The sequence below is a fragment of the Poecilia latipinna genome, unplaced genomic scaffold, assembly GCF_001443285.1.
Source record: "Poecilia latipinna isolate Pla-1442-1.1 unplaced genomic scaffold, P_latipinna-1.0 Scaffold122, whole genome shotgun sequence".
NCBI classification, from domain to species: domain Eukaryota; kingdom Metazoa; phylum Chordata; class Actinopteri; order Cyprinodontiformes; family Poeciliidae; genus Poecilia; species Poecilia latipinna.
In genome coordinates, this window is record NW_015112738.1 from 80,104 (window position 1) to 107,057 (window position 26,954).

The 26,954-nt window shown below is 37.7% G+C and overlaps 3 protein-coding genes across 3 annotated transcripts in view; 1 reads left to right on the plus strand and 2 right to left on the minus strand.

Annotated features, from left to right (window-relative positions):
• The first annotated feature begins 499 nt into the window (after positions 1-499).
• On the plus strand, positions 500-15,584 carry adgrf3b (adhesion G protein-coupled receptor F3b). Its single transcript, XM_015028347.1, has 18 exons — positions 500-685; positions 2,463-2,520; positions 2,653-2,665; positions 2,865-3,002; positions 4,483-4,635; positions 4,799-4,860; positions 4,941-4,999; positions 5,589-5,719; positions 6,659-6,892; positions 7,485-7,709; positions 7,794-7,931; positions 8,020-8,222; positions 8,476-8,664; positions 9,098-10,411; positions 12,702-12,743; positions 12,908-12,937; positions 13,019-13,101; positions 14,993-15,584. Exons 2-17 carry the CDS (start codon positions 2,470-2,472, stop codon positions 13,094-13,096), a joined length of 3,060 nt encoding a protein of 1,019 aa, XP_014883833.1. The 5' UTR covers positions 500-685; positions 2,463-2,469; the 3' UTR covers positions 13,097-13,101; positions 14,993-15,584.
• On the minus strand, positions 15,459-22,980 carry mep1a.2 (meprin A, alpha (PABA peptide hydrolase), tandem duplicate 2). Its single transcript, XM_015028349.1, has 14 exons — positions 22,122-22,980; positions 22,009-22,033; positions 21,875-21,928; positions 21,747-21,784; positions 21,593-21,668; positions 21,391-21,508; positions 21,057-21,232; positions 19,515-19,736; positions 19,142-19,288; positions 18,813-19,028; positions 18,247-18,693; positions 17,810-17,983; positions 17,523-17,727; positions 15,459-16,034 (listed from the first exon to the last, which is right to left on the minus strand). The coding sequence occupies exons 1-14, from the start codon at positions 22,197-22,199 to the stop codon at positions 15,872-15,874; spliced, it is 2,139 nt and encodes a 712-aa protein (XP_014883835.1). The 5' UTR covers positions 22,200-22,980; the 3' UTR covers positions 15,459-15,871.
• A 1,068-nt stretch (positions 22,981-24,048) lies between these two features.
• Positions 24,049-26,954, minus strand: part of mep1a.1 (meprin A, alpha (PABA peptide hydrolase), tandem duplicate 1) — a 10,268-nt gene continuing 7,362 nt past the window's right edge. The window contains exons 11-14 of the mRNA XM_015028350.1: positions 25,727-26,188; positions 24,401-24,577; positions 24,246-24,318; positions 24,049-24,168 (exon numbers count right to left, since the gene is read on the minus strand). Coding sequence (XP_014883836.1) covers positions 24,269-24,318; positions 24,401-24,577; positions 25,727-26,188 — 689 coding nt within the window. The 3' untranslated portion in view covers positions 24,049-24,168; positions 24,246-24,268. The remainder of the gene's footprint in view (positions 24,169-24,245; positions 24,319-24,400; positions 24,578-25,726; positions 26,189-26,954) is intronic.

The following is a 26,954-nucleotide window of genomic DNA, read 5'->3' on the forward strand; positions in this document are numbered from 1 at the left end:
AGAACTATTGCAAAATTGTGTTTTTTAGATGTTAGCAGAATATAGACAAAGATTTGCTGAACATAAACTGAACAGCTTATGTTCAGTTTCTGTTCATGTTGCAAAATAATTCCCAAATTTTTCCCCAACTTCACGATTGCACAACGTTGAGTCATATACAACCCCGATTAAAAAATAAACATTAAAAAACAACATTCAAATTTGTGTTTTGGGAAAATGGGTAACCTTTTCAGGAAATGTAAAAATGTATGAAAATGTGTTTGTTTTTTTCTCTCTCTTCTTTTGATAACAAGGTACCATGAGGTCATCTTAAGGAACAAACCTCAGACTAACCCCAAGACGAGTGACCGCTCCTGAAGGAGACGGCTTGATTTGGTAGACAAATGTCCATGGAAAACCTGAAGACACGGGTCCTGCCCTGAGCAGCCCGGCTGGCTGGGAGACGAGCCATGGATGCAAATGAGCTGCAAACAGAAAGCTGCGTCAAAAGAGCATCCAACCCTCCACCCAAAAAAAGCACCACCCTGCTCAGCATAAGCCGGCGTTAGAGACGATTGTGCACACTTACTGGGATTCTGATCGCTGATCAGCTGCTGGTAGATATGGGACTACATCCTTACTTGGTTAGCTAAAGTCAGAACATTTCATACTTTGGTTTTCTGTGAGACATTTGGAGCAAAAAAAGGTAAGAGTTGCTTTAGATTGATTTCAATGACTTCATGGCATTTTTCACATTTTTTTTAAGAAATCTGAGTAAACATTCAATTTCATATCCATAGCAATATTAAAAATCATTTTCATGCTTGATCACTTGTTCAAGTTGTTTAATGAACATTTCATTTGGTGCAATGCACTTTGACCTGTAGCAGCTAATGTCCTTTTTTTAAATAACTGAGATAAAGCTGCTTCAAGATATCATATCATGTTCTGAGAGCATAGATTTATATGAATATATCTTTATATTATGGAGGAAATAATTTACTGTACTTGTTTTTAAGCTTTTTTTAATAACTGAAGAAGTGATGTCACACAAAAAAAACTCCAACTTGTGCCATCGGACAGATTTCAGAAACAATGAGCTGCAGGCATCAACCCAACAGGAAAATGTTGTGGGTTAAAGGACGTGCTGCGTTTACAGACGTTTTATTGTGCTGGTTTTTTACAGCTGCTTCTGCGGGCAGAGTTTAGCAGTTTCCTGTATCAGACGAAGAAAAAAAATGCACCAGTTTACTGACATTCATAGCTCAGATGCAAAGTAATGCAAACATGTTTGCTTAGGAAAATACTTGCCGCGCAAATTTCAATAGAAAAAAAAAACAGATACCTGCTGATAAATTATTTAAAAAAATGTCTGGGGTGAAAGAAGTTAAACGTAAACCAGCATGTTTATGTTTTTCAAAACTGTTTTGAAAGCAGAAAAATCTTCTGCATTTTTCTATATTTTTGTTGAGTATTTTAATCAGGATTTATGCAGCAACTCAAAGTCACAACAATATGCTTTTTGTGACTTACAATTTAAATTAATTTAATTTTTAAATAAATTTTGGATTAACTTAAAAATAAATGCAAATGATTTTAGTTGTGCTTTTTATTTGTGATAGCTTCTATAAACTGACTCGGAAGAACTGTTTTGTAATGGAGCCCACATATAAGTTTCCTTCTTAAAAGAAAGTACAATTTGAGATGATACTGTATCAGAGGAAGGGCTAAAAGAAACACCCTCATATTAATGGTTGTATTAATATAACCATATTTCTTTGAAATTCTAAAGACTGCAAAAAAACAAACAAAAAAAAAAAACAGACCAAGCAAGAAATGAAACTGCTACATAGAATGTTCAAACCTTTAGTGAATTGCAAGGGGAAAAAATGTAGAATAACAGATTTTTTTAAAGACGTATGAAAAAGTGGAAGCAGCCTTTAGAAATATAAATTTGAAAAATTACTAAATCTACAGAATGACCCAGGTGGGTTAAGCAGAAGTAGGGAGATAGATATATTCTTTAAATTCACATTTCTCATTAATATTTTCACATTTCGACTTCTTTGGTTGTAGAGATCAACTTTTCATCGTTATGTATTTCATATTTGCTCATTTCAATGTGATTTGACCTGCTCCTCTGGCTGCAGTTAGGAAGGGAAAATACTACATGAGATCTGCACTGTTTTTCTTTTTTAATTGGAAAACCCCCAGACACATAATTCCAGTGCACCTAGACTTGTCACAGTAACTTCAAAAAAAAGTTAAACTGAAGCTGAGGTTATTTTTGAAAATTATTAGTGACTGTCATTACTGTGATATTTCAGGAGAATGTCTTTATTGTCTTTGTGAACACCAACAACTTTGTCGGTTACGTATGTATGTTCTTGAACAAACCGTAGTGTTTGACAGGACAGGAAGAGTCCTCGTTGAAAATGATCTTTGAGCATTTTTTAAATCTTTTGTCTTTCTTTTCCCATCAGAGGAGCAATGTGGACCAAACATTTTCTTTTTCTGGTCGGCGCCCTGTGCATGTGCCAGGTAGAGACAACCTTCCTTCTCAAACTTTATATTTGTACAGCCTGATCTATTTTGCTCAGGAAAACATTGTAAGCCCAAGTCAATTTGACACAGATACTAATTATGGCGTTTTCTTATCTTTTGCCTTTGTAGGTTTTTTCGCAAGGTGAGAGAGTTGACAGCACAGTGGAGACGCGCAAAAACAAAACACATTTTTCACAAACACTACGACTCAAGATCTCTTTCTTTCTGTTCACTGTATAATTTATGAGTTCATTCCAAATAGACTGCCAATCTATTACATCAGGATGGGAACCTGTATCCTGTCTGTGCTTGTCAACTCATCTTCTTCCTCTTTTATCAAGACATCTACGTTGCGGAGGTGATGGTAGAGAGCAACATCACGCTGACGTCTGAGAGCATCCTGGCGAGTTGGAGGCCAACCATTTCCCTCAGTGTGGGTAGTAACGTTGTGACAATCTCCAGCAGCGAACTGGTCGCAGGTATCCTATCTGAACAATGTTTTCCCCTCAGAGTTGTTCCAGCATGAAGTTAGTGGGCAGGCGGGAGCTTGTTGAACTACTAGTTTAGGAAAGTAGTGTTTGTTTGGAGTGAAAAACTTTTTTTTTTTATGTTATTTTATCTTTGTTAAAATGCAAACAGAAACTTGTTATGAAGTTTTGCATTTATTTTACCTGTTGGACCGAATATTAAACGATGAAATGTCTTGATGCGGAGATAGCCATGCAGTTCTCAGTGGGCGGTGTGTTAAAGTGGGTCACAGTTTGTTCAGGAACTCCTGCTGCATTTAGTCATGTTTGTACCACTGTTGCACCCGAGTGAGTCTGGTTGTTTTTGTGATCCTGATTATGAGAATTTAAAGCAGAAGCAGAAAACGTTCCAATTCTCGTCAACAAGTCGAGTCAAATTTATTTGTATCTCATTTCTGCAACAAGGAAGTTCAAAGTGATTGACATGACAAAAACACAGCACAACAAACAGAAAATACAATTTTCAGTTTGCTCCAGCAAACTGAAAATGCTTCAATCCAAAGACTTCTTATTAATCAAAGGCAATTCCAAACAGGCGGGTTTTCATTTTGATTTAAAGCACATGCGTCAAACTCAAGGCACGTGGGCCAAATCCAGCCCAACATAGCTTTTTATGTGGCCCTCTAGATTCTAGACTAAACACTAAGTGTACTTAAATATTATGCTATCAAATAAATCAATGCAGTTTTTATCTGTTTGCCAACAAATTATATCAATCTGTCCCTCGTGGTTCTTGAGAATTATTGTGGAAATTCACACAAAATCAACAAATCCACACTCTGTTTGGGAGTTTATTGCAGATTTTTCTCAAAAATTGTCAAAAACTTTTACCTGTACTAAACAGCTGCCTCAGCATTAGATGATGTCAGATTATATAGTCCACGATCTACACAGTGAGCCCTTGTACCGTCATAAACAAGTGCAAATATTTCTAAATTAGTATCATAAACACTTTGATTTTTATTGCAAAAAATGACAAAAAAGAATCACAAAATCCTGGAGGGACTGAAAAAATGTTCAACAATGTTATTTAATTGTAAGAATTCATTGTTTTTTTAACAGTTTGTGAACAGGTTTTATCAATACATTCAGCACAACCAGCCCTTTAAGAACATTCATGATTTTGATTTGGCCCAAAATGAAAATAAGTTTGACACACCTGATTTAAAGGAACTCTCTTTCGGCTTTTTTTTTCATTGTATTCTTTGCTTTTTGAGTCTTTGAATATTTCAATTTTACCAGTATTTGTTCTGGACTGGAAGTACTATCTCAAGTTCTTTTTTTTAATTGAATTGTACTTTTGTAAAAGCGTGAACAATGCAGGACTTCATCAGATCTCTCACATTTTTTCTCAAATGATTTTACAGTGTGCTCTAAGCTAATGTTCTCGTACCTTTGGTGACAGAAATCTATATTCTGTGTCACTCTCTAGAATGCCTGGTTGTTGGAGAAGAATACAGCTGCAACTGCTCTAAAGGCTACGCTTGGAGCAACGAGGTCTGCTACAATTATGGCTGCTGTACTGAAGCTACATGTCTGAAAAATGTGTCCCAGGCTACATCCATCTGCGTTGAGAAATTCAACGGTAAGCGTTCGTCGAAGTCCTTCTGACAGTTTTTGAAAATTGTCCAGCTACAAGGAAGTCTTGAAGATTTTAACCATGCTACCTTTTGGATATGCTTTGATGTTGCATCAAACCTTTTTTTTTCATGGCAAAATTCATCTTCATTTTTGTCATTTGTTGGAAGTTGTCATCAATGGATCTGTACAGCTGACTGCAGGGTCCTGGACTTCCGCACAAACCACGATGGTATGCATCGCTCTAGTCTCAGAAGAGGTTAATTCTACATTCAGCTAAGTGTTAGAACTACTCTTTTCTCTCTGTTTAAGCTTGAAACTGGGCTGAGGATGATGAATGGCGTGGGATCCGTGAATATCACTGGGCCGAGGTTTGGACGATGCTGTCGTTTTGCTGACAAATACAACACAACCGATATTAGGAGATTTTTTTTTCCAAGAATGACTGTGATCAGAGTCTACTACACACTTTCACGTGGAAAAGTGAAAGTGTGTAGTAAACACACTTTCAGACTCAGATTTGCAGAGCTGTCTTTCCACATCTATAATTAACTCCAAAATTCAGAAGCTTATTACAAACTAATTGTAGATAATTTCTCTGTGCTCACGTTTAAATATAGAATTTTGCAACTATAAAAAAAACACAAACAGACAAAGAGAAAGGAACCAAGGATGGGAAGAAAAACAGAAAGAAGGAATAATGGCAGGGAGGGAAAGGAATGGTTTAAGGAAGGGAATACAGATATGAATAAGAAAAGACAAAAAAGACAGCATAGGGAAGGAAGAAAGGAAGAAAGGGATTAAAGGAAGGAAGTAAAGCAGTAAATAATTATACTGAATATGTGCATTGTAAGCACATAGTCAGTTTGCCAGAAATTGCCGGTTCTCTGCCAAAAAACAAACTGTTTCCATTCACAGACATGTTTATTTTATCCATTATGTTTTCCAAATCCTCTGCAGATTGTTAGAGCCGGCCTTTGCTGACTTTCAGATGGATGTCTATGTCAGATTAGACATTCCTAAGCTTCAACAGATTCTCAATGGTCTGACTGTCAACCTATCATCGGCTCCAATTTACGTCGACACTAAAAGTCAGTAACTCTCACAGTTTCGTTTTCGTATTTCATGATCTGTGTGATGTCACTTTCAGGCCTTGTACACACATAGACATGTCTTCATAAAAAAAATAAATAAATAAATTAGAATTATTTTCCCGCATCGGTTACAGGAAAATGTTTTCATCCACGTGAACCTGCATAAATCCAGCCCTTAGCATTATTTTGAACATGCTAAACCCATAGGGGGCAGTGTAGCACAAAGCTAAAACCTGTGTCAGCCAATCAGATTGCTTCAAAATAATCACATCTTTCTTTTAGGAATTAACCATGGCACCAGGATGTTTGTTTGTGTAGAAAGATCTGAAGGTTAAACTGCTTTTAAATTGAGTATAAAATATAAAGTTAACAAAACACAAGATAGTGTCAATTGGGAATCATGTCAAAGCAAATATGTAGACTTGCTTCGACAAATCCACATATTTGGACTTGTCAAAGTATGTGGACTTTGACTGCAAATCTCCATTTTCATATGTACACACACAAACATAAATAGAGTTTTTTCAATTCGCCACTTTTGTCTGAGTTTTTATAAATAACAGTTTTTAATTATGTCAAACTGAGTTTCTGTGTGGACGAAAGGCCAAAGCGAGTGAAAATGTTTCCAAAGATATCTGGCTATGTGTGGACTAGGCCAAAATGTGAAAATGATTTCTATTATGTTTAGTTATTTTGAAAGTGCACCGGATCAGTTCCTCACATCTCAACTGAGTGTCTGTTATTATTTTCTTAAAGCTTTCTATAATGTTCATTAGCAGTGGTACTTTTATCATAACGTTGTTTCTTGATTACTCAGGCAAAACGCTGCCCTTCCATGCATGGCAGAGGCACTTTTTGGGAGGTTGTAAACCAAAGAATGGAATTACTCCTGGACTGCTAATCTGACTGATCTTTCTGTCTTCTACTATGATATAGAAATGGTAAACATCTCTGTCAAACCCAGCGATACAGTGGAGTATGAGACCAACATTAATCTTGCCTGCGTAATGGAGGAAGCCACAGGAAGCGCTGGGTGGAACCTAAGTACACCATCTGAGCGCTTTTCGATCAATAAAGGCCTTCAAACCCAAATTACCACGGCCTGTGTTAATGAAGTATACAAATCCTGTGTGGAACTTATTGTAACAAAAGTAACAGGTGTATGGACAGGCAAGTATACCAACCTTACCTCGATTATCTTAATGTTTAACTGAAACCAGCTTTGATATATAAGATGAGACTAAACTCAGTGTGTATTGTATGTAATTACTATGTAATCAAGTTTTCTAAAGGGAAAATAAACGTCATAATGAAGAAATGCTTCAGAATCCCAGACAGGTAGTTCACACGGTATGATGCAGTCTGGGCCTGCAGTATTATTTCAGTTCAGTCTCTTCTGCTGCCTGTTCACCTGATTTGTAGAGACATACAGGCCTTGAAAGGTGACAAAACGGGAAAACAGCATCTCTTAATGTAGCTAAAGAAAAACGTGGAAACAGAAAAGTCTATGTCCAAGGTTGATGAAATATTTTGAAACTTTACTGAATACAATTCAGTATGACCTCAAAATATCCCCATGGTGCACTGTTTTTTTTTTGTTTGTTTGTTTGTTTGTTTTTACTTTCCCAGTTATATTACAAAAGCATTAAGTACCATTTTATGTGTAAGTGTGGCTCAAACCAAAATTTCTCAAGCTATGTATGAGCAGTCATTTGAAAGAGAAAAGGTAAGACCTTGAAATGTATCTGTGTTTTCCCACTAGGTATATATGAGTGTGGATTTACAACTGGAACAATCAGACACACTGCCAGCATTCCCATAAAAGTAGCTCCCCTGCCAGATGTAATTACCATGAAGTTTAGCCCTATGATTGTAGATTGTTCTGGCAACAATCATTCTGTAAATATCATAGCAACTATCCCAAAGCCTGAAGAGGAATACAAATACCTTTGGAGCTACAATGGTGCAAATGACAAAGAGACAAATGGTAAGATAATTCTACAGTTTTTTGTACATTTACTATTCTTAAACTTAAATCAACTTCCTGACAGAAACATCAATCTTTGTGTAGCAGGTAAAAGTCAAATAAGTTTCACTTACAACCGTCAGCTGGAATGTGAATATAAAGACCCACAACGTGTGCAAATCACTTTTATAAACAGCCTAAATCAGAAAAAGACTGCAACTGTGGAAATCCCTGTGTTTCGTGGTATTGAATCCATTCAACTTGACACAGTTGACACAATACTTCTAACTTGCCTTTACATTGATTGACATTAATCCTTTTTTTTCTCAAGAAACTGCAAAATTCTGCAAAGAAGAGACTCTCAACAATGAGATTTGGCTAAAAACTCCGGCTGATGTGACATTGATTAATCAGACTTGTCCACCAGGCAGGGTTGGGTTCAAGTCACGTATATGTGATAAGGAGGGAATGTGGCAAGATGTTTTCTCCAAATGCATCAGTGAGGAGCTGAGCAAAGTTACAGACGCAGCTAACGTGAGTTTGGATTTACCCACACAGAATGTCACACTTATCTAGCCAGTGAGAAGACATGACTTAATGCATATGCTTTTTATTAGACTTTCAAAATATCAACCAACCATGTTTGCAAATTGCAAGGCTTGAAGATATTAAGCAGTAGCACCTTCCTTTATCTTTTCACCACTAAGGACGCAAAAGGAAAATCATAATTTCTGCAGGATTTACATACTAATATTTGCTTGTCCATTGCTGTTGATGTTTTTTCTAGAATTTTCTGAATGGACTTGGAGCCACACAGGAAGTGGCTATGAACATATTTGAAGGAGTCAAGAACAGCTCTAGTTTAAGTTCAGATGGCTCTGGTGATGACGTTGCTGACATTGGTGCTTCCATTGGCATTATAGGAGTGATGGCCAATGCTTCAGTCAACATTGTTCTGAATGAGGATGTGTTTCCTGTAAGATCATTTACTGTTGATATTCAGTTTCAGTGTAAAACAACACTAATGCACTACTCTAAGTATTTTTTTCTTCAAATGTTTTTATGTCTACACCATTTTTGAGATGTCGAGGCACAATCATCACACTGATTGCTAAAAAATGCATGTAATTTTTAGTAAATAATATGATCTTCAAAATGATGATATAAAGTAGGTAATATCTACAACTAAATGTCATTTGGAAAATATTCACTTTAAAGAGTTCATTAGCAGTTGTGGGATACATTGTCTTGCTAGCCACATAGATCAAATATTAGATTAACTCCAACTTACTCATACTATCAGAAATATGAGTTAATTTCAGCTACCATTCTTATGCTATTCTCAAACTGATAATGTACTAACCTGATTACCACATAACATGCATGTGTGTTTTCCTAATATCTTACAGGATTTAGTCGATGCAGCCAGCAATATGGTCAACTCAAGCTGGAGTGCGGTAAATGACACAATTCGTTACGGCATGTCTGCAAACTACCTTTCCAGTGTGGAGACTTTGGTGAAGAACATCAATATCAACACCAGTGAGGGTTTCAACAGTACAAACTTGGAGCTCAAATTCTGCTCAAGTGATGACTGCAGCATTAATGTGTTTGGCATTGATGTCAATTTGAACAAGACCAATGGAACCATGAAAACCTTGGGTGTGAAGAATCTGATGGAAAAAATGAAAAACGACAAGTTCCCAGGCAGAAATCGCAGCAGCATATTGCTGTCAGCCACCCTTGTAGGTAACAGTGATTCAGATATTAAGATTAAAATGTTCTTCCCTGACGAGCAACCAACCGCCACAGAACGTCTCTGTGTCTTCTGGGACACAAATAAAACAGACTGGTCCAGTGAAGGCTGTATTGCCAATGTCACCGACGACAACCAAACACTCTGTGAATGCAACCACCTCACTTCTTTCTCTGTCCTCATGTCCAAAAGCGCCAACGTCAAGGATTCCTCGATCCTTGACATGATTACAAACATTGGACTGGGTGTGTCTATTTTCTCCCTGCTGATCTTTCTTTTCGTCGAATCCCTGGTGTGGTCAGCGGTGACGAAGACGAACCTGTCGCATTTCCGTCACACAGCCGTGGTGAACATTGCCGTGTTCCGCCTGCTCGCAGACTGCAGCTTCTTGGCTTCGACTGAACCCACAAAGCTCTCCGACACCTGGTGCTTCACCTTCACCGTCTGCAAGCACCTGTTTTACCTGACGATGTTCTGCTGGATGCTTTGTCTGAGTGTGATGCTCGTCCACCAACTCATCTTTGTTTTCAGCCCAGTCAGGAAAAGAGTCTTCATGTACCTCTCCAGCATTGTAGGCTATGTTGTACCAATTGCACTAGTGGGAACCAGCTATGTGTATTACAAATACAAAGAGCAGGATTACTATGATAGAGAATCCTGTTGGTTAACGTATGTCCGGCTGTTAGAGGGCTCCATTCACGCATTTCTTCTTCCTGTGGGTACCATTATTTTGTCAAATCTCTTCTCCATGGTGGTTGTCATTGTCACCTTGGTGAAGACCTCTGTACCAGACAGCAGCAAATCAGATGACAAGGACACAGCCAAGAGCATTCTCAAAGTGATTGTCTTTCTAGCTCCCGTCTTTGGAGTAACATGGATCATCGGCTTTGCTTTACTCATGCTGGACGGAAACAACCCCTTGTATGAGGTTGCAGAGTACGCCTTCGTCATCCTCAATTCTTTCCAGGTAATTTAATATGCAACTCTCAAGCCTCTTTCACATCATTGTCGATCCGTGATCTTCACGTGCTTTGTACACCTTACGATCAACTGAAAGAAATCAAGAAATAGTGGGCGAGGGAGGGGTTGAAAAGAACACATAAACAATACACCCCTTGGCTAATAGGTGAGCACAAAACCAGGATCTGATGCAAATAACACGACAGAGATGGTCCACAACAATTTTGCTTGTGCCTATAGCCCTGAATGCTTTCCTCTCAGTTGATAGAACAACAGGGAGTTGCTAGCTTAAAAAAAAAAAAAAAAAAAAAAAACAGCTCCTCTTTCTTCGCTTTGCTTTGTACAGAATGTCTGGACCCTGGGATGTTGAGGAATGATTGCTTGCTGTTGAAGTTTTATTTTACCCAACCACTATGGTTTGGTCATGACGCATGTAATGTGACAGTTCAATGCTGTGAATTGCCTGAGCTGTAAACAACCATCTTCCACTGCGAAGACAGAAGTGCCGATCCGAGCGTGGGGCTGTTAATGATAATTAAATATTTAGAAGCGCCAGTGATCTCAGAGTATTGTCCTGACACTTAAGGCCTTTAGTTGCTCGCGTATTTTTTGTAGAACCATGATGTGAAATGGGCTTCAGTTGGAGTTGTTATTAAACCAAACATAATAACAGTTTGGCAAATTTTTGTCCTTAGGCAAAAATTGCCCAATTCAAACATAAACTTGCAGTCAGTAGTATACATAGTCATATTGACAAATATTTACAGGATCCATTTGACAAATGTTATGTGTGTGCCTTCTCTTTCCATTGTAAGACCAGGTTAGCTGTGCTTTGGGTCATATTCTGAACACAAATCTGTTTCCAAGGTTCAGCCATGTTACATAAAGTAAAACTGTCTGGGGTAGTTAAGAACAACAGTTGAACAGACCAGGCTGATCTTAACAGGAAGATGCAGGAACATCAGTAAAGTGACATAACCACGGACTGAAAGACAGGCCTATAAACCCAACATGAAGGTGTGGGAGGCTGAAATTTGCAGCTGTCCACACAGACAAGTCAAATATTTTTAAGGAAAACATTGTATAGATTAGAAAAACTCCATATTAAATTAGAACCTTAACAGTTAGTTTTCAAAAGCCATTGAAGATGTATGTTGTATCATTGACTCATCCCAAATAAAGATTTTTTTCAATGAATAGCTAAAGAGCCAAGTAAACATGACATTCATACTGATGAAGTCAGAACTGTACATATCTTCTCCTGTAATCTGATGGTAAATAAGCAAATCAGCAAACAGTGAGCCACTATATTCACAAAGAGCCCAAAATAACATTTCGGAAACAGCTTTTGCATTGAATATAAGGTACATGCACACCTGCTCGTAAAAGTGTGAATATCCCTGTTAAAATTTCATTTTTTTCCAGAATGACTTTCAAACTTATTCCGACACAATTAAAATGAAGCAAAATGTTGGACACCCTTAAGCCAGTGCTGTGCTTTGCTCAAACACTTTGATTCAGTTTTCTTAAATTGTCACCAAAATCAATTGGATACATCCAAATAGAATATAATATCATCTAAAGAGGACAGTGAATCAGAAATGTCCTCACTATCGGAATCATCTACCTTATGTCTTTAATAAGGTAGATGAGGAGACTAATATTACAATATACAGAATGCCTATAGCCTAACAAGCCCCCAAAAGTCATGGTCAAAATTTAGCAAAAAGGTCTTTCAACTAAGCTTTAACCTGAAGACATCTCCATGGAAGCAGCCAGATTGTCAACCCCCTATTTGATTGATTTGTTTAAATTTAATTTGAATTGTACAGGATACAAACACCACTAAAGGTGAAAAGGTTGAAAAACTGTTTTGCAATTTCATGTTTAGTTGAGATGATTCTGAAACTCAGCTGCTGTATCTGTCAGATCACAAGATCATATCAATCATTAATTATGTCTAAACGGCATGGACAAAATGTAAGGGACAGCTAATTTTGTGATTACAAACCATTTTTAACACCCTGACACTCAGGAAGAGTGAAGCAGATTTCTCGGTCAGATGACAGGGAACCCGAAACCATGGAAAAGGAGGGGAAAAAAGCACGGTCTACTCAACACCCTTTCAACATTTTACATTAGTAATGTAAAATGTCTGCATTACCAGAAGATAGGAAGCACTTCATGTACATAGTGGGCTAAGTGATAAAGAAGAAAGCAAAAATACAGGATTAGTTTTAAAGGTGGTAGCTCCTTATAGAAATCTTGTAAAATATGCTTTTGCTTTTCTCTTTCAGGGTCTTTTCATTCTGCTAACAGGTTGTGTGGGAGAGCAAAAGGTAGGTTTGTCTTTTAGACACTTTGCTTTGTACTTCTTAATTTATTGAAAACATAAAGGTGAAATGGAACCAAAAAATAAAACCAGCGACTCTGAAGTACTGAAGTACAGTCCCCTGTATGGAAAGACTTTTTTTTACTATCATTCTGTCTGTGTTATCCCCAGGTGAGGCAGGAAGTGATTAGAATCATAATGGTAAGTAGTCGATCAGCTGGAAGCTATGATATGATGGAAACACCCAGAAGAAATCACTTTGTTTTTGGGGTCTTTCCTTAGGCAAAAACTGGAAAAGACACTGATAGTACCAAGAAACTGACTAATAGTTCAACTACACTCCACACAAAAGACAAATGATAAAGGTAAGATCTCCTATACATGGTCTATTATTGACTTTCAATTTGAGATTAAAAACTAATGTTCCTGAATGTAAAGCTTAGGAGAATGGTATAAGTTATAAAAGTGTTCAGGGTGTTGATAAATCAGCCAGCTTCATATGCTGATCTATATGGTGATTCAGTTTAACCCTGTTCCAAAGTTGTGAATCTTTAAATGGTAACACAACCATCATGTTTGCTGTACAGTTTTTGGGGGAAGTGCTATGATGTGGAACTATATGAAGTGATCTCCAACATCATGGCCCCAACACCTGTTGATGGACTAAGATTCCTAATAAACAGGTTTTACAAGAACAGTATGTTTAGGTACTTCAGGTCAATTTACCCGCTAAATATTAACCCCAATCATACATACTACATACTTTCAAACCTGTTGTACACATTATATATGAATTTGTCTTGTTGTTCTCCAATATGTTAATGAAATATAAAGACCAATACATATTTAAATGCTTAAATATCATGTTAAATCAGCTGTACATTTCTATCTTGACTCGTGATCAAACCAAAATTACTTAAATTGACTTCTTGCTAGTAAATGATCTCATATAGTCACATTTTATTACATTTAAATTATTATAATGTTTCTTTATTATTTTTATATTATCACCTTTTCTCCTCTGATTTTGTTTTCGGACTTGCTACTATGGCCTGACATTCAACAGTTGTTTTTGGTAACTTAAAACACTCCCTCTACCTGAAGGTGTCATTTAGCTGTTTGATCATTGAAACCAAAATATTCCTAAATGATTCCATCTAGTAAAAAACTATAATGTCAGCTGTCTGGAAGTTTTTCCTGTAGTGAATACCACAAACAGCTTTTGTTTTTAAGGAAACTCATTGAGAACAATGCTAGCATTGAGAGTTAGCATGTTTGTTGGTAAAGTAAACAGCCTACTGCAGGCTACCAGAGCAGATAAGAGCTGAACTACTTGTCAAGCTAAGACTGTGGAAATATCAGAATGACAAGAAATAATATTTTATTACTGTAACTAAAATTGTTTAATTTTCTTGTTTAGCTTCATAAATGTCCTCCTTCACCATCTACACCAGTTTTAAAATTTTTACACATCCTTGGCTCATTAATTTTAGCTAACACTATTTTGAAAATGTAACTTCAAAGCTTCATGTTGAATTTAAAACTGGCATTTAGCCTTCAAAACATCAATACTTCCCACCAAATTATGTTTCAGTGTACATGAAAAACATTGTAAAAGCAGGACTGGTTTAACCATGACAATTAATAAAAATTAGATTGAATAAAACTCTGGCATTCAGCATTTTGAAACCTTGCACAGACACTCCAGATGACAGGCTTCCATATTTTTTTATAACATCACATACAGTTTTTCTAGAGAACTTGATTTGCATTGGTCAGCCTGCTCAGCATGTACCATATTATAAGACTATATTATGTGGCTCATGGGGGTAATCTTTGGTTAAGAAAATAATGTGGCACAGTAAACACCAGAGCAATGCAAACTACAGCACTGCTGGTTGGACCAACTGGCAGAAGGAGGGACAGCGCTGGAATGTCTAGCAACTGGACGCCAAATCAAGTTTAAAGACACGGTGGTCCACAACTTTTCCTTAGGTTACCCTGGTACCATCTCTTCTGTATTTGGTTATAAATAAGCTAATAACTTCATCTTTTGCTAGCTATCCAGTCTGATCTTGAAACAATAACACAATCAGTTCCACATGCTAGTGTTTTTCATCTTTAAGAGTTACCAAAAAAATCAACTTAGCTTTACAGATTACCATCTAATTAAAGGAGTCAGTTGGCAACACACTAACATTTTGAACTTCTAAAGTTTATTCTCTGATCTTAAATGTTGCCATTTGTGTGCCTCAGACAGTGGAAACAGAAAGCAGCTCTGGTGACCGCAGCGCCCCCTGTGATCCAGGAGAGAACACTTCTTGAAGTTTGCAATGTGGTAGATTTTGATCTGTAGACTCTTCCAAATGTGTAACTGGTTTCTCTAAGAACATAAACGAAACCCAATCAAGTAGACTAATGATGATTAGCAGTGAGTTGGTGATATTTACAAAATGATGCATATATACTGTAGAAGTACATTCCATATGTGTCACTGACCAATGAGACAAGCAACCCATTTAAATAACCAATATTTTCTTTAGGTTTAGGGTCAGTGTGGAGCTTTTATTTATTATAATTTTAATTAAATAACGCAAATAGTGAAAAGTGACTGTTTAACTGTAAACTGCATGCTTCTCAGTACAAATAGCAACCTTCATGCAAATTTTTGCATTCTGTTCCAAACCAATGTATATAGAACAAAGTACAATTTTATCAAGTCTGATTGTGATCGGTTTATTTAAAAAAGAAGTTAAGATAGTTTGATGAACTACAAGCTGTAAACAATACTTGTATATTTCTGTATGTATTAGAAGTTATAGTGAAATAAAGACGTTTAGAAACTCAAGCGCCATTGTACATTTTTATTCCCTAAATGTATTACCATGGCAACATGTGCTACTAAAACAATATTAATAAATTAATTTAGTTGATTAAAGCCTATAATGCAACAGAAATTATTGCACACCAAATGAGTGTGTTGAAACTACTTCTGCTAAATAATCTATTTGTATCATTGTTCTCAGTGTTTTCCGTCTCTACTAAGAATGGAAGAGTTCATTTTTTAATGTAAAACATTTCCATATTCCATCACTGGTCCAATCTTTTGTTGTGCTAAACGAGAACCCGTACATTTTAAAACGGGTTGGTGTGAGATCTCCTGATGACAGCGAAGATGGCCAACGTTAGAACCACAGTTCCTGCAGCACCACCGATGAGAGCTCCCAGGATGCCTCTGTCTATTTTCACTTCCTCACACCTCGGGCCAGAGTAGAAGGTGGTCTGGGTTGTTGCACACCTGGAAAGAGAGACAAGACGTTTCTGTTCATATGTTAATGCTTTCTCCTCTTCTCGTTTTCCACCTTGAGCTGCTGTCATTAAGGGTGTTTTCACACCTGATAGTCTGGTCATTTGTTATATTCTCAACGGGTGTGGTTCGACCGCTGCTGTCGAATGAACCAGATCCTTTGAAAAACTTGCTCACCCTCTCGCCTCTGGTGGCGCTGTACCAATAACTACTTAAATGACTCAAAAATCCCTGAAGAAGACACAAACGCAACTTTCTAAACAAAAACGGTGGCATCAGATTTTAGCGGTTGTCTTTTGTCATTGGCAAAACATCACCAGCCATTTCTCCCGCTAGACTCAAGGGTTTGTCTTGGTTGTATTTACCCAGAATGCCTTGCTTTCTGGGTAAATACTAAGGGGGTTGACCAAAGACTGAGGTAGACCAGAGTTCACTTTTTTTGGTCCACATCAGAGTTCAATTCAAACCTCCCCAAATGAATCACTTTGTAAACAAATGAACCAGAGTTTAATTAAACCGGACTAAACAGGACTAGTGTGAATGGAACGCAGCATAAATAAGACTACACTGTGGACATTGTATCAGTTTTGCATACCTGGTTGGTAAGAATAACAGACAAGTAGTTGTGGCAACAGAGACACAAAAATACCCTGCATTTGTTTAAAGTCAGCCTAGGCTCCTGCTACAAAATGATCATGTGGAAATAGATCAAGCTTCTTTAGACATTCAGTTCTCAAAAGCCACTGTCCTGTTTTATTTAGAGCCAATTCTGCTCTAATTCATCTAAATCAAATGAGAATTTCTAAGCATATTCAAGTGACATACAAATTTTTTAAAGGTTTTGTAGGCTCTAGTGGCCTTTATTTGAAAGTGGTTAGCCAGGAGAGTGGATAATCAGAGAGGGGGAAGACACGCAGCAAATGTCACTAGGGCGGTACACGAACCTGCGATGGCCATGTGGAGGACTAAGGTATCCATATGTGGGTTGCGCTTTGCCCCTGCACCACCACAGCACCCATAAAAATGTTTTAATATAATGTCATAGATTTGTTCATGTCAAATTTGAAAAAGTCATATAGGTCCACACTGGTCCTGTGTTAGTGGATTGGTATCCAATCAAGAATTCTCTTTTTACACTTTAATACTCATGAAGACAATTGTATTGTATTGTATTGTATTGTATTGTATTGCATTGTATTGTATTGTATTGAGGCAAGAAATTTCCGGAAGTAAACAATAACATGCAACGTCTATGAAAATAGTCATACAACAAATTCTTCCTTGTTACAGGATTTGCACTAAGACTGGATTTAGTCTATGATGCATAAAAAACCTCAACAATTCTGATTCTGATTAAAGTCAGATTTTACTTCTCATGCTTTTCGGTGGCCCTAATCCTCTTCTGTGGGTAACTGAGTGGGAACAAAATATGGCTGCATGAACATGGATATCGTACCTATCCAACATGAAAGCACAAACCTGCACAAGGCTTTGCCTCCAGCCTCCACACACACGCCTCCGTTCAGGCAGAAGTTAGGGTGGCAGGGGTCAGCGGCGCGCGGCTTCCTGTGCTTTGGCGCTTCCTGTTTCATTTCCACCTCATGACCTTCCTTCTTGTCTGGGAGGTCTCTGCCTTGTACGGAGCGCTCCACTGGTACTTCAGTCTTGATCAGGTGGGTCAAATCTGATGGAATGACATTCTGATAAACATCTTAGACGTGTCAGAAATATACACCTCAGAAGAAATGTGCATTTTCCATCCTAACCATTGAAGTCAGCGGTTATGATGAGGTCATCATTCTTGAGGAAGCTCGTCCGCTGTAGTTGGTTGTGGGATATGAACGTGCTCCAGCCGTAATCCTGACCCCGGTAGCACCGGCAGCTCTCGTCCCAGACTGCACCAGACGTGGCGGTCGGCTTGTCCCAGCGGGTGTTATTGTCTAAGTGAAAAATTGGTAAGGAAAAGGAAATCCAGGTTTGACTTCTCAGAAAATCTTCATGCTTTATTAATGTTGGACAACAAATTCTTTGAAGGAACAAGACAAAAGTGAAAGGTCAATTAGTGCAATAACCAACAGCTAAAATTTAAGGGATATGGTTTTGAGAGTTGTGAAAGCACAGCTCATCAGATAAACAGGCATTTTTGACTTGTTTGGAGAGTCATGAACCAGCAGTACATTGAACATTGCAAATTTCTGCCTACCTGAGGTGAAGCTTCTTGTGGAAGACATCCTCAGTGTGACATCTGGGTCCTGATCCAACGCTACAATGGTGGCCTGCCTGTTTTCTGCAGGCCACTGCATCACTCCATCATTTTCCCCACTGCAGAGATGCAACGTAGCGCCGATGTAATCCGGGTATTCGCTCTCTCTTCCATTCGGGTAGACACTGACCCCGAACGAATAGCCCTCTGCGTTATAAACGCATTTGCTCCTTATAGACGTGCCGACGGGAGTTGTGGCGAGAACACCAGTGAAATTGCGGATTTGCCAGACAAGACTGGGACAGACGGTCTCAGTGAGAGTGATGTCATCGATTAAGATGGCGCCAGAGGAGCCGGCCGATCCTCTGATTCCTTGGAAGATGTAACGGAACTTTTTGGACATTTTAAGATTCACGTGAGCGATTTTCCAGGCATCATCGCCGTCGCCTAAGAAACAAACATAAACAAGTAGTTATTAATCCTTTGGTTACTTTTATCAGTCATATATTAATCCCAAACACTAGACCTTCCTAATTTAACGCAAGTTCATTTTTAAGCGAACACACCTGTGATAGTGTGGATCTTCCTGATGGTGTTCACGGCTCCCGTCCCATCATCACTTCTGATCCAGATCACCAGATTGTCTCCGGCTGCTCCAGTCATCTTGTAGAAGAACTGGAGACACTGTTCACTTCTCTTTGGATAGAGGATGCGTGACTCCAACAGGGCGGTGCTGCCCACTGCACCGGAAGAAGAGTCGAACTTCATAAAGTAGCCAGAATCTGAAAGAGATCACGCTTCAGTAAATGACAAATGTTGTTATATCACTTCAGTGGTTTTTTTTTTTTTTTTTTGGTTTAAGATTTTCTTTATGACTATGAAACCTCGGCAGTACCTCTACAACGTCCCTCCAGAGTATGATCCCCGTCGCTTGGGCTGCTCAGCGTCTGGACCCAGTCTGTGTTGTCGTCCTCATTCTGGATCATTCCACAGATGTTTATGAGCTCAAAAGAGCACTGATCCAACAGAGTATGTGTCTCAGCTGAAACATGTTTGATATCAAACAAAATCTTAATAAAGGTGAAAATTCTCAACATCCATATAAAAACCAAAGGTCACCACAGTTAACCGTAACCTTGGAGAACTGGTGCTTTCTTTTAAAAGACTTAGATCCTTTAAGATATTACTCATCCAAAAAAAAAAAAAAACCAACAACAACAAAGGCAAATCTGTAATGTATGATAAAGTAATAAAGTAGAAATACCCACCACAGTCATACATGCGGTTGAGCCTGGTGATGTCTACTTCGCTGAAGTCCAGCCGTTGACCAATGACATCATTAAAGTACGGTATAGTGGTTGTAATTGTGGGGATGCTTTCATTCTTATTAAAGGAAAACGGTCTGTAGTGCATGATGGACTCATAATCATACGGTGTGTTCAAATCTGTGATGAAGTCATCTTCATATTTGTTGAAATTGTGTCCCTTCCCTATAAGGACAAAGCTACATTATCACCAACATGAAAGTATAATCATTAGATAACTGTAGAAAATACACCATTTGTATATGTGGAAGTAATATTTAATACATTTTTGAAAGCTATTAAATTATGGCACAAAATAAGTGCCTAATTTGTGACAATTACACGCACACAAAAATATATTTTCATTTTAGTTTTGCTACTCTGAAATATAGTATATAGATGCACCAATAGTATGGAAAAGTGTGTTGAAATCAACAGTCAATCTTTAACTTCTTAGAAAGTAGTATCTGAAGTGATATATGGCAGCACAGATAAACTAGAGCTTTAAAATCAACCAAGAAATTCAAGTTTGTGGTTTGGAAACATTCAGCTTTTTCATTCAACTACAAATATGATGGACTAAGAAGCATGACTAGAACCAAAGTTTTACTTCAGCATTTTTCAACAGTTATAAAGTACAGAGCTGGAATAAATAACTGGGAACAGTATGGTCAAAACTAAATATTTGTGTACCAAAATAGATATTTATTTTCCACATTTAATTGTATTTAATTTACAAACTAAATATTTAGCTCATAACTAAATATTTAGTTATCAGCAAGCCAATTAGCTTGCTGATAAGCGGAAGTGAAATATCAAAATAAAAGCTGGGGTTTTTTCGACTGTAAACACCAATTGGAGGACTGAATCACTTCAGTTGTCGCTCAAGTAGGGGTTTCTTTTAAAATATATAATTCATTCTTTTCTTCTCAACATGTCCAACATGTTAGCTAAACACTGTTTTCACAGCTTACTCATGTATCTAGTTGTCAAGCCAGAATACTTCTGATTTATGTTTTATTTAGAGCTATCAAACTTTTTATACAAACAGCATAGAGTCATATTCATATAAATTTTCCCTTACGACGGAATAAGCACAAACTTTGATAGATGCCCATTTTGCTACATATTATTTTAAAGTTATATTAAAAGAATTGCCAAAGTCGAAAACATCTGACCTAACATAAAGCTCATCCAAGTCATGACAGCCGGTATCACTTTATGGCGATAATCGTTTTAAAAGGATCGAAAACGGCAGTCATCTTGAAAACTGACAGTCATCCTGAAATTCACAAGGCTAAAGGAAAATGTGAAAAATATGCAACGTAAGCAAACAAATTTTTATGCTTGTATCCACACTTCAAATATTTTTACAGTAACACGCTGCCACAAAAGTAGCTTTACTGCAATAGTTCTCCCAGTCAGCTGTACTGAAATTCACCAACTGGTTTTCAAATGGCCACTCTACGCTTGACTGAATGTGAAATTAAAACAACAGACACCCACCTTCTTCAATCTCGTCCCACCAGATTTTGACGTAGTCATCTCGGTCTGAACGGGACTGCTCATGGTAGAAGCCCAGCGCGTGGAGAAGCTCGTGTTGCACTATAGCCTTGGTGTCACACCGGGCTCCAATGGACACGTTCTGGCCTGTCCCGTCGTCTCCAACATAAGACCAGCAACTGCAGGGTTTACAGAGGAAGCAGTAAGTACGTTTCTGTTTCTCTTGAGTTTTATTTAACTATTGGGCAAATGAGCATCTTCGTATCTATGTATTACTTAATGACTGGCCCATAAAAGTTAAGCAACAACCTAGCCAGCTACAAAGCTAGTCCCTCACCCAGAGAGCTTGACGAAGGAGATGTAGGTGGATTCTCCCTCATAGGGTTTAAAATCCACGCAGGATCTCAAGCGGTATTCCTCAAACGCTTGAAGAATTACACCCTTAGCGTTCAGATCTAAATCAAAAAGGAAAAAGGAATTTGTTTCCTTTTGTGTTTCATCAAATTATGACAATTTGTTCAACGTGTGCAAATGTGTACCTAAGGAATCAGTTAGGATGTAAGGTATGGGAAACTTCCATCTTCTTGTTTGATCAAGGATGGCGTTTCTTTTTGGCTACAGAACACCGTGCAAGAAAAATCAATATCTGACTTATGGACAAATGCTTTCTACACATCCTCTCCGCTCACTTACATTGACAGCAATGTCTCCCTCAAACAGATGTGTCAACCCTGAAATGTCGGCAATAAAATGAAAGTTGTGTGTTAGGTAGTGGAAGTTATTTAGACCACATCAGTGCAGAGAAAATCAACACAGAATACCTCTGTTAATTTCAAGAATGTCATCTCCAAGTTCACCGGCGTCTGCTTCATCATCTACATGATAAAGCCAGTGTTACACCCCCAAAAAAGTATCCAACAAATTGCATGATTAATGTGGACGATTAGACACCAACCGGTTATTGTCGGAGCAGCCTGCACCTAGCACACAACGAGAAGGTCTTCTCAATCCAAAATGCTCAGCCAAAACTTTACTTTCAACTTTGTATAGAAAAGTGAGATTCATTACCTTTAAAATGGCAAAAACACCGATCAGAACAGCAATTTTCTTCAATCTGCCCTCAGGTCCCATGTTGAACAGAAGCATGATTCTCTGACTTTGTAAACATGTCAGTCAAGAAAGCAGCCGAGGAGGAACTTTGATCAGGGTTGTTATTTTTAATGAGTAACTTTTTTTGTGTAACTTTTAAAGCTGACAGGGCATGTGGAGGCGATAACAGCCATAAACTGTAAACTATGAACCGAAGATGTGCAGACAGTGACAGTCACAGCGAGATGGAGCAATACAAAGATTTTTGTCAACTACAAAACTGCTTGGGGTTTTGCTTTGAGTGTTAGAAAGCCGAATCCTATTTTTGTCTAATAAAACTTTGAACTAAAGCAGCAAGTTCTTGTCTGTACTTACACTTTGTAACAAAAGAAAAAAACGTTAGATCCCCCCCAAAAGAATGCCACAATTTAGATGTTATCTGCTACAAATGCAGACGGGTAAATGTCTTAAGTGTTTAGGAGTCTGGGATTCGAGAGGGTTTAAAGCTTTTATTGGGTGACATTTTGTAAAATTATTGTTGTTAACAATTCTCTTGCCTATAGAAGAAACATGTCATATCACCATGAATCTTCTGGGAATTAAAAGAAAAACTACTGGGATTGGTAGATGTCTAAGAGCTTGACAGATACCTATCGCCTAATTTAGCTGACTTTAGCTTGTGAGATCAGCTTAAAATGAAGATGTTCACCTCAGTCGGATGAACACATCCGTGACTGTACAGGCCTATCAACATTCAAATCACATCTAAACCACACTTTTCCAGAACATCTTGTAATGTATGACTGTTGTCCTGTTTTTTTTTTGTTGTTGTTGTTTTTTTACATGCTATTTATTTAAGTGTTGTCCTTTTATGACTGTTTGAGTTTGTAATTTTACTTGATTCCTGTAGCATGTGTAGAAAGGTGTTATGCAAAAAAAAGTATTATTATTATTATTATTATATTATGTAAATGGTTACTAACTGCCTTCAATTTCGCAACAGGAAGAATATATGTTTGCTGTTGTTGTGTCCAGACAGGTAATGTTGGCTCCAGCTCGCTGTTAAGCTGTCAAAAGCAGTGAAAACATTGAGATTTTGTGACAGTGGCATTATTTTCCTGTGCTTCGGAGTTTCTTATAATTACTTGGAAAAAAAAAATCACGATCAGGCGATCCTGAGAGTTGGAAAAGTGTACTTAAAAATCAGCTGAACCAGGCAAAACTGGAAAACAAAGGTTTGCTATGACAAAAAGGTAAAAAATAAATAATGTTTTGGTATTATTTATAAAAACAACTGTTATAAAAAGCAAAAAGGGGGCTAACACTTCATTAATAAAAACGCCATGTGGTTAAAACCTGAATTTAAAGCTGTTAAAACCATAAATATTAGGCACCAATTGTGTTTGATTTGTTAGTGGGAGATTTGGCTAACCTTTTGACCTTTAAACATTCATTAATATCTTGAATATCTTCAAAACAAAACAGCAGAGTTCTTGGATATCATGCTTGATTTTGTGAAAGCGAAGGGGTTGGTTGACATTTCATAACCTCAGGAAACATTTAATACTTTTAAAATAATAGCGGCACAAACATTTTTGCTGCATAAATGGTTGACACTGATTTCATTTGATATGAAGAAGGTACAGGGGGCCAACTCGTGTCTGTGTGCAACTTTCTAGTCAGTGTCTGTTTACATCTCACCTAAAGTAAGAAAAATGTAGAGGAACAATTTATTAGTACTTTGCGTAGGTATTTGTTAAGACCCCTAGGGTCTTCTTTTTTTTTCTTTTTTTTTTTGCTGAACCACAAAAGCATCAAATCTATTAAACACATTTTTTCTTTAAGATACATATTCCTAAGTGACTCAAAACAAATGTATCAAATCTTTATGGAACATCAAACTACATTCTTGTTTAAGGCTTTTATTGACATTTCTTAATGCATTGTAATATCTTCTAATACATCTTGTGCCGTCATCTTCACAGATGTTTCTTCTCATTCCAGCTCCATGTACTCCAATGAAGTGCTTCAAACGAAAACAAACATTTCACAATGTTTGTTGGTGGAACATTAAATAAAATAATACAGTTTGTAATTACTTACCAGTTTGTTGTGTTATAAAATCCTTAGTCATGCGACACAATAGGAACTTCTGTTTTGATGAGTGATGTTATGTCTATAGAGAAGGAAAAATCTTGTTTGCATTGTGGGAGAATTAGATCTCAAACTTTTATTGATTGAGTAAAAAAAAAAAAAACCTTCAAAATCAGCAAAGATGATGAGGTCATCATCTTTGAGGTAATTGCGCCGCCTGAGGTCAAAGTACTTGATGAAGTTCCTCCATCCCCATGATGAACCTCGGTAGCACTGACAGGTGGAGTCGTACGTGCCGACCTTGGAGGGATTATCCCACAAATACTGTCCATCTGATGATACTAAAAGCAGAACAGAAACACAGTGAGGAACAGGATTCCACACCTTGAATGATGATGTAGAACAGCCTGTGTTAGACAGGTAACTAACATTACCGATGAAAGCAGGTATAAAGATCAATGATAAAAAAAATTTTGTCAAAGTAAATTCTGTCTCCTGTAAAGGAAGAAAATTCTAAAATAGGTTAACTTTGGAAAAAGTCTGGCTCTCTCTCTTCCTCTGGATCCCAGGTCCTCTCGGCGGGCCACGTGTAGCCACAAGGAAAACAACAATGCGTGTTGACATCACAGAATTACAGAGTTTAATCCAATATAAGACAATGCACAAACTTACACCAGAAACTGCAGAACAACGGAGACATACATTCATTTACCTCACAGACTTGGAAAAGAAGAAAGCAAAGACGTGCAAAGACATCTTTGGAGAGTTGCAAGAGCAAATCTGATTTATTACTTCTGTGTAGAAAGTTTTATACTGAAGGAGTATTCTTATCTTTAATTTATTCAAATAAGGCGTATCTTTGCTCATCCAACAAGGAGCTATCTCTGACCCTCTATCTGAAGCCAGAAACCCCTGCTGTGTTTACGGCCTTTCACAGATGAGTGTGAAAAGCTACAACTTCCACTGTATTGTTTTCCCACAGACAAAAGGCAGTTCAAACGATCCTAGCAAACCATCTGCTGTAACTACAGGTAACATAAAGGTCAAAGAGCCAGAATAAGTTACTGATTTAAAACCACAATTTAGGTCATTTGAATCAAGACATGTTAAGTTTTAAAACTAGCTTATTTTAAATTTATTTTCTCAACACTCCCAAAGTGGCATCCAGTTACTGCTAGCAAATTAAGTTTACACCCAAACTGCCATTGGTCTGTCTTCATCTTGCTCTCTTCTCCTCGCCCTGAAATCCCATGGTAGCATGGTGTACCTCTGCAACAGCTAATGTGGGAAATGACAACATAGATGTTGTCCACCTGGCGTTAGGTTAAATTGATATAAGTAGTAAGTTTGGTGTTGTTTCTATTAGGCGGTTCCTTTGATGAAGTAAAATCACAGGGTGAGTACATCTTACATTGGAATTCCATCATTTTTGCTGTGGTTTTTACTGTCATGTTGGTCCTTTTTCCCTCAGGGCAAAGAGACGTACTCACTCGTCATATCAGTGGTGAGGCTGCGAGCAGAAGACATCCTTTGCAGAATATCTGGGTCTTGGTCCATCACCACCAAGGTGGCTTGTCGGTTGACAGCTGGCCACTTCATCACAGCATCGTTCTCCCCACTGGTCAGGTGGAAGTAGAGCCCTACATAGTTCCCAGTGTAATCACTGTAACTGCTCAGTGGCATGATACGTATGCCGTAACCGTAGCCTTCGCGGCTGTAGAAGCGAGGGCTGTCAAGAACAGTGTCGACATTAGCCGTTTCCATGATCTTGGAGAAGTTACGGATTGTCCACACAGCGTTTGGGCAGTGTGTCTCCGTCAGGCTGATGTCGTCGATGTAGATGCCTCCAGTGGAAGAGGTGGGGTCTCCGCGCGTGGCTTGGAAAGCATAGCGAAACTTAACGTCTATCTCCAATGGAACATGGGCAATCTTCCAAGAGTGTTCAGAATCGGCTGGATAGAAAGCAAAGGTTAATGTTTAAGAAATAGCATAGTGACAAGGTTAATTTAAAGACATTGTTCAATATTGAGCAAGAAGTTCTGATCAGGAAAAATTCTTCCACATTTACTACTTCAAATGTAGAGACTATTTTGGGGAAGGCACTAAACATGGCTCATAAGTATTATTGTGGTTTTTTTTTTTTTGATGCAACAATGTGAAAAGTATACTTTTATCTGTAAATAGATTTTTACTCTTGACCCAGAAAGACATTGATATGCCAAAATAAAAAGGGAAATAACTGTTTGGTCTTGTGCTGTTAGCTTAACCTAAATAGCAATTTACAGAAGTTGTTACCGTGATCAGCCAACACGCATTGACAAATTCTAAAACTGAATTTGTCAATGCGTGCAAGCCAGCACTAACAATTCGCCTAATTTAGCATAAAGTCTAATGGCAGCTGGAAGGGAAAATCTGTCTTAAACAGCTGATAAAAATCCATATCTGAAAGTTTACCTTTTAAGTCATCAATGTTGATTACTCAAAATAGGAATGTGAGAAAAAAGTATTACATGTTAAATTTATTTATCAGCCTGTAATTGATGTATATCTTGTAGAAAACTTTACATACAGTGGACTTCCACCTATTTTTAGATTTTTCTGTAGAACATAACTCCAAATTATTTGCAGAGAATTTGCCTGTTCTTTTTTTTTTTTTTTTTTTTTTTTTTAAACAAAATTAAATTTTTTTAAAAAAAAATTAGGTTGGGGGAAAAAAAA